The 4743-nt window shown below is 37.4% G+C and overlaps 1 protein-coding gene across 1 annotated transcript in view; it reads left to right on the forward strand.

The window, feature by feature from the left end:
• LOC105365481 (Down syndrome cell adhesion molecule-like protein Dscam2) overlaps positions 1 to 4743 on the forward strand; it is a 168852-nt gene that overhangs the window by 150069 nt on the left and 14040 nt on the right. Inside the window, exons 14-18 of the mRNA XM_011503657.1 lie at positions 153 to 284; positions 751 to 890; positions 2136 to 2299; positions 3465 to 3676; positions 4046 to 4278. Coding sequence (XP_011501959.1) covers positions 153 to 284; positions 751 to 890; positions 2136 to 2299; positions 3465 to 3676; positions 4046 to 4278 — 881 coding nt within the window. The remainder of the gene's footprint in view (positions 1 to 152; positions 285 to 750; positions 891 to 2135; positions 2300 to 3464; positions 3677 to 4045; positions 4279 to 4743) is intronic.

Raw genomic sequence — 4743 nt, forward strand, 5'->3', positions numbered from 1 at the left:
TGGGGGGGGGGGGGGGGGGGGGGGGAAATGTCGAGGACATACATAAATAAGGCGGATGTTATTAACAGGGATCCCAATGACAATAAATTGAAACGAAGCAATTTTCCCAATTACACAATAAATAATCGAGGATTTTTAATTATAAACTGTAGAACCCCCGGACTTTCCAAGAAATTTGCGCGTTGTTGAGAAAGGAAGTCGCTTTATAAAGCTCGGGTGGATAACGAGTCAGGATGGCAACAGCCCCATCACGCAATACATCATCGAATACAAAACCGAAGCAGGTAATGTTCTAAAATTTTGTATATTCTTATGAACAATTTTAAATCCAAAGCGACGTGAAAATTTATCCTCTTGCCGAGAAATTTTGACGCTCGCGATCCTCCATGCTCGCGCGCATGTGCCGATGAACGTGAAAAAGTTTATTGAAATGTTGATACGGTCGATAAAAAAATAATGATTATTTATTGTTTTTGCAAGTGTGAAGGATGATTTCCTTGTTAAATGAAGTTATGAATGCGATATGACAAGTGAAATTGACTCTCATGAAATATCCATTAGCCGTCCATCGATAAAGGTCCGTTGTTGCATAATAAGAAATTTTGCTGCTTTAAAGAGCCTTCTTCCTTATTATAATCTCCGAAATTATTGGCACAAATGTGGAGAGAAAGAGCTTGCGATCGTTAAAATGGGACAGACAATGGAGTGGAGAAACGAGATATTGAATAGTTGGATAACTTGCCATTTCAGAAGTTTGGCACGACCATACGTTTCACACGACGGTGCCCGGGACTCAGGCACACGCCCACATAAGCGGCCTTCGACCAGCGGTTACATATCAATTTCGCATTTTCGCCGAGAACGAACTTGGCAGAAGTCAGCCAAGTGACGTATGTATATAATTTATATGAGCATTTGGATTAATAAGGTCTGCCTATTAATTGCCTGACCGATTAATTGACAAAGAATGCCAATACTCGAGCTTCATAAGTTTAATATTTATAAACGACGTTTATTTGAAATTAATTCCAATTCATACCTCATGTCATATCATCATCACAAACATTTATTTCTCCTCAATTCTTTTCTTTTCTTTATTCCCATCTTATACCCAATCAATTTTAAATTAAATAGTGTCTACTGTATTTTACTGATTTAATAATGAATATAAAATTATCGAAATCTTCTATCTATCTTTAATCTGTCTATAATATTGGAAAATTAGCATTTTTCTTGTGCTTTCGATATCAGATGAAGAAACAATGAATTAAGAAATCATTGTTGTTTCATCTACAAGTTGATTTATATTAAAAATTTATCAAGTACAAACAACAAAAGAATCGTAATTCATATAAAAGTCAACGTATAATTTAAAAAAGCCATATACAAATGTTTAATAATTTCGCTTGTCTTTCCACTAAGATAAAAATATCGATAAAAAATACTTTGAGATTTCGTTTTTGTTCGTAAAAGCATAAAATACTTATCAACAGACGGAAAATTATAAAATTTAAATTTCTCAAATCACTGTTTAAAACTGATATTTCGGAAAGTGCGAATAGTAAAAAAGTTAAAGACGAATACTAAAGTATACGGAAAATTAAGCATCGAGCAAACATTTCAAACTTTATTTCACACATTAAGATATTTTCCGATTTTATGAATAAAAATAAAAGATTGACACACACACACATATACATATATATATATATATACATTATGATTGATATTGAATATAAATTAATTACCATTGAATTTCAATGTTTTCAAACGTATTCACGTTTTCCCAGAGTTACGGCCTATGGAATACGATCGCAATACACTCAATTTTTATACGCCCAATCGAATCAATGTGAAGCACATTGTGTATCCTTATTCAATACAAAAAATTCAATACATAATTATTTTTCTCTCGCTTTTCAAATTATTTGCCATTCTATAAATCATAATAGTCGTGAGATAAAACATTTCGTGCATATTTTTACATTTGGATAGTAATGTTTGCTTCAATTATTGACCCTTTAGGGGAAGCATTGATTATGTATTAAAAGCAATTTTACCCCTATTAATTATTATATTTTATAATTGCGTGTTTGTCCATGATGTCGAACAACCTGGGATGCATTCGCGCGTAGATTTTAGACGCGATGACGGAAGGTGAAACGCCAGGTGGACCGCCTAAGAATCTGAAGATCGAGTCTGTGAGTTCGACGGAATTGAAAGTAACGTGGGATCCACCGGACGATGATTTGTGGAATGGCGAAATTCTTGGTTATCACGTTGGCTATAAGGAGCAAAGGTAAAAAGATAAAAAAATAAAACTTTAGCCGCTTTATTTTTTATTTGACGAGGCTGTAGTTCCTCACTCCATGTAACACTGGCAATGGGAACATTTTTTTTTTCCATTTTATTTTGTTTTTCATTTGTTTTTTCTTTCTATAAAAATCTCCAACTTATTTTACATGATATAATGTTTTTCAATATGCAATTTTCAAATAAAAAGAAACAATTTGTATTAAATGCCTTTGATAAGGTTCATATGGTCGCGTTATCGTGCTCGCGCGCATACCAATTAATACGCGCGCATCACATAATTGCTAAATAATAAAGCAATCTCTTTCATCTTATAAACATTACAATTATTATGACAGAAAAATGAATGAAATAGCGCTTATAATAATGAACTTTTCATTTTTCAATGTGTGTTAGAAGAATTATTTCAAGTAATTACAATTATACAGGTTTGAAGTTTTTCAAGCTATAGCACTTTTAGAAAATTATACTTTGAGGTAAAATTGGAGCTAAAGGCGGGATGCAACAAGTTCAAGATTTATCCCATCTGGAATTGAAAATGAACAAAGTTTTATGACTTCCAGAAATTTCTCTCTTAATTTTAGATTCATTCGTCTTAATTTAGTATTTGTACTGGGCAGCTTAACTTTAATTTACAAGAAACTTTCAGCGAAATTACACGTTAATAGATATTATATAAATAATTGTATTTGAAGAAATCTTTCAATTAATGGCCAATCAACTGCATTCGAATATTAATATTGCAAGTTCCACTGCCGTACGGACAATAACATGATTTATCTAATAAACCGAAAGGCTTAGCGCAATGGATCGCGAACATTTTATAATCCGATGATAATGTATTTTCTCTGCATACCCTGTTCTCTCACTCTCTCGTTTTCTGAATTAATTGATCATCGACCAATACATATCTGCTCTTTCAAACACATTGGCCTTGGCCAAGTCATATTACATGCAAAAGATCCTTATATCGCTTTATCCAAATTTCTTCGCAAGCGAATTCTCTAACAACATTCCACTCCCACAGCAAATGATATTCCTCCAGCCTCGCACCAGCGAGTCCAAAAAAAGTCCGGAGCTTTCTCAGTTTATTGAACATGCGAGTGTCGAGAGATGAGAAAATCCGAGAGATAATCGGTGTCCTCTTCCAGGCACGGCTCCGAGTACGTCTACCGCACAGTCGAAGGCCGCATCTCCACGGCCAGCATAGCTCTTGGACTGGCAAGGACGGCGATACCAGGTCGACAGTGTCAGATCATGAATCTCAAAAAGTACACTCGCTACAGCCTCGTAGTCCAGGCTTACAATGCCCTCGGAGCTGGGCCCATGACTCCCGAGGTTATCGCCACGACGCTGGAAGACGGTAAGTACAGTCGAGTCGAAGACCGCCGTTTCGGTCATTCCCCGATTTTCCAAACTTATTGTCAAGACATAATTTGAACAATCATCGACAACAAGTATGAAGACGTCCTCATTAAAGCGAATTTCAAAACGAAAAACAAAAAATACCTGGTTTAGCATCCCTTCGTTTTTCTCCCCACAAATTACGACAATCTTGATGCTCTGGGGGCTCTCAACAGAGGATCAACTCCATTGGCAATAAGAACAACTCTGCCCCGTTTAATAATTTTCACTCATGAGTCTTCTCTTATACATGAGCTCACGAATAAGTAATTTATTTATGTGAAACTCTGATACGGCCTGTGAATCCCCGAATGCGCTTATATTACAGTGCCGTCAAGTCCGCCGCAAGACGTCCGATGCACGGCTCTGACCTCGCAATCTCTCCAAGTATCATGGGACCCACTTCCAAATTCGAGCCTCAACGGGATACTCAAGGGTTACAAAGTCATGTATGAGAACATGGACGCGCTCACCGATTCGACCAAAGTTGAAACCAAAAGCACCACTGCCCTCACCGTAGGATTAACCAATCTGGAGAAGCATACCAATTACTCGGTGCAGGTCAGTTCTCGAATATAGGCTTCTCTCCTCCTCCCACCTCCCCCCACCGCCTTTCATTACAAATATCATTAATAATAGCGTGAGAGGTAGCGCGGGCGCGGATACGGGCAGTGATCAACGAGGCATTTATTTCCCAGATCGTTAATCACAGGTGTTACTCGCGAGCGTCGACCGATCGTCTACCATCAAATCCACCGGCAAGTGTCTTCGCTTGAAAAAGAAGAGAGACAAGACAAGCTTCGTGAAAAGTCATTTCTATCAAGTACCGTGACATTTACGGTGTATGGCGCGAGACCAAGGGGTTGCGTAATTGATCAAATATCGTGCTGCTAGCAGAGCAGAGTTCAAAGTCGTCCAATAAAAGGAGCGGGTGAAAGCGCGGGAGAGTTACGTTAATAAGCCAGGCAGCAGGACTTATCGCGGAGTCAAAATTAATCCACTCACGAGTAGATGCGCGAGAGTAAA

Source organism: Ceratosolen solmsi, unplaced genomic scaffold, assembly GCF_000503995.2.
Source record: "Ceratosolen solmsi marchali unplaced genomic scaffold, CerSol_1.0 scaffold8, whole genome shotgun sequence".
Classification (NCBI taxonomy): domain Eukaryota; kingdom Metazoa; phylum Arthropoda; class Insecta; order Hymenoptera; family Agaonidae; genus Ceratosolen; species Ceratosolen solmsi.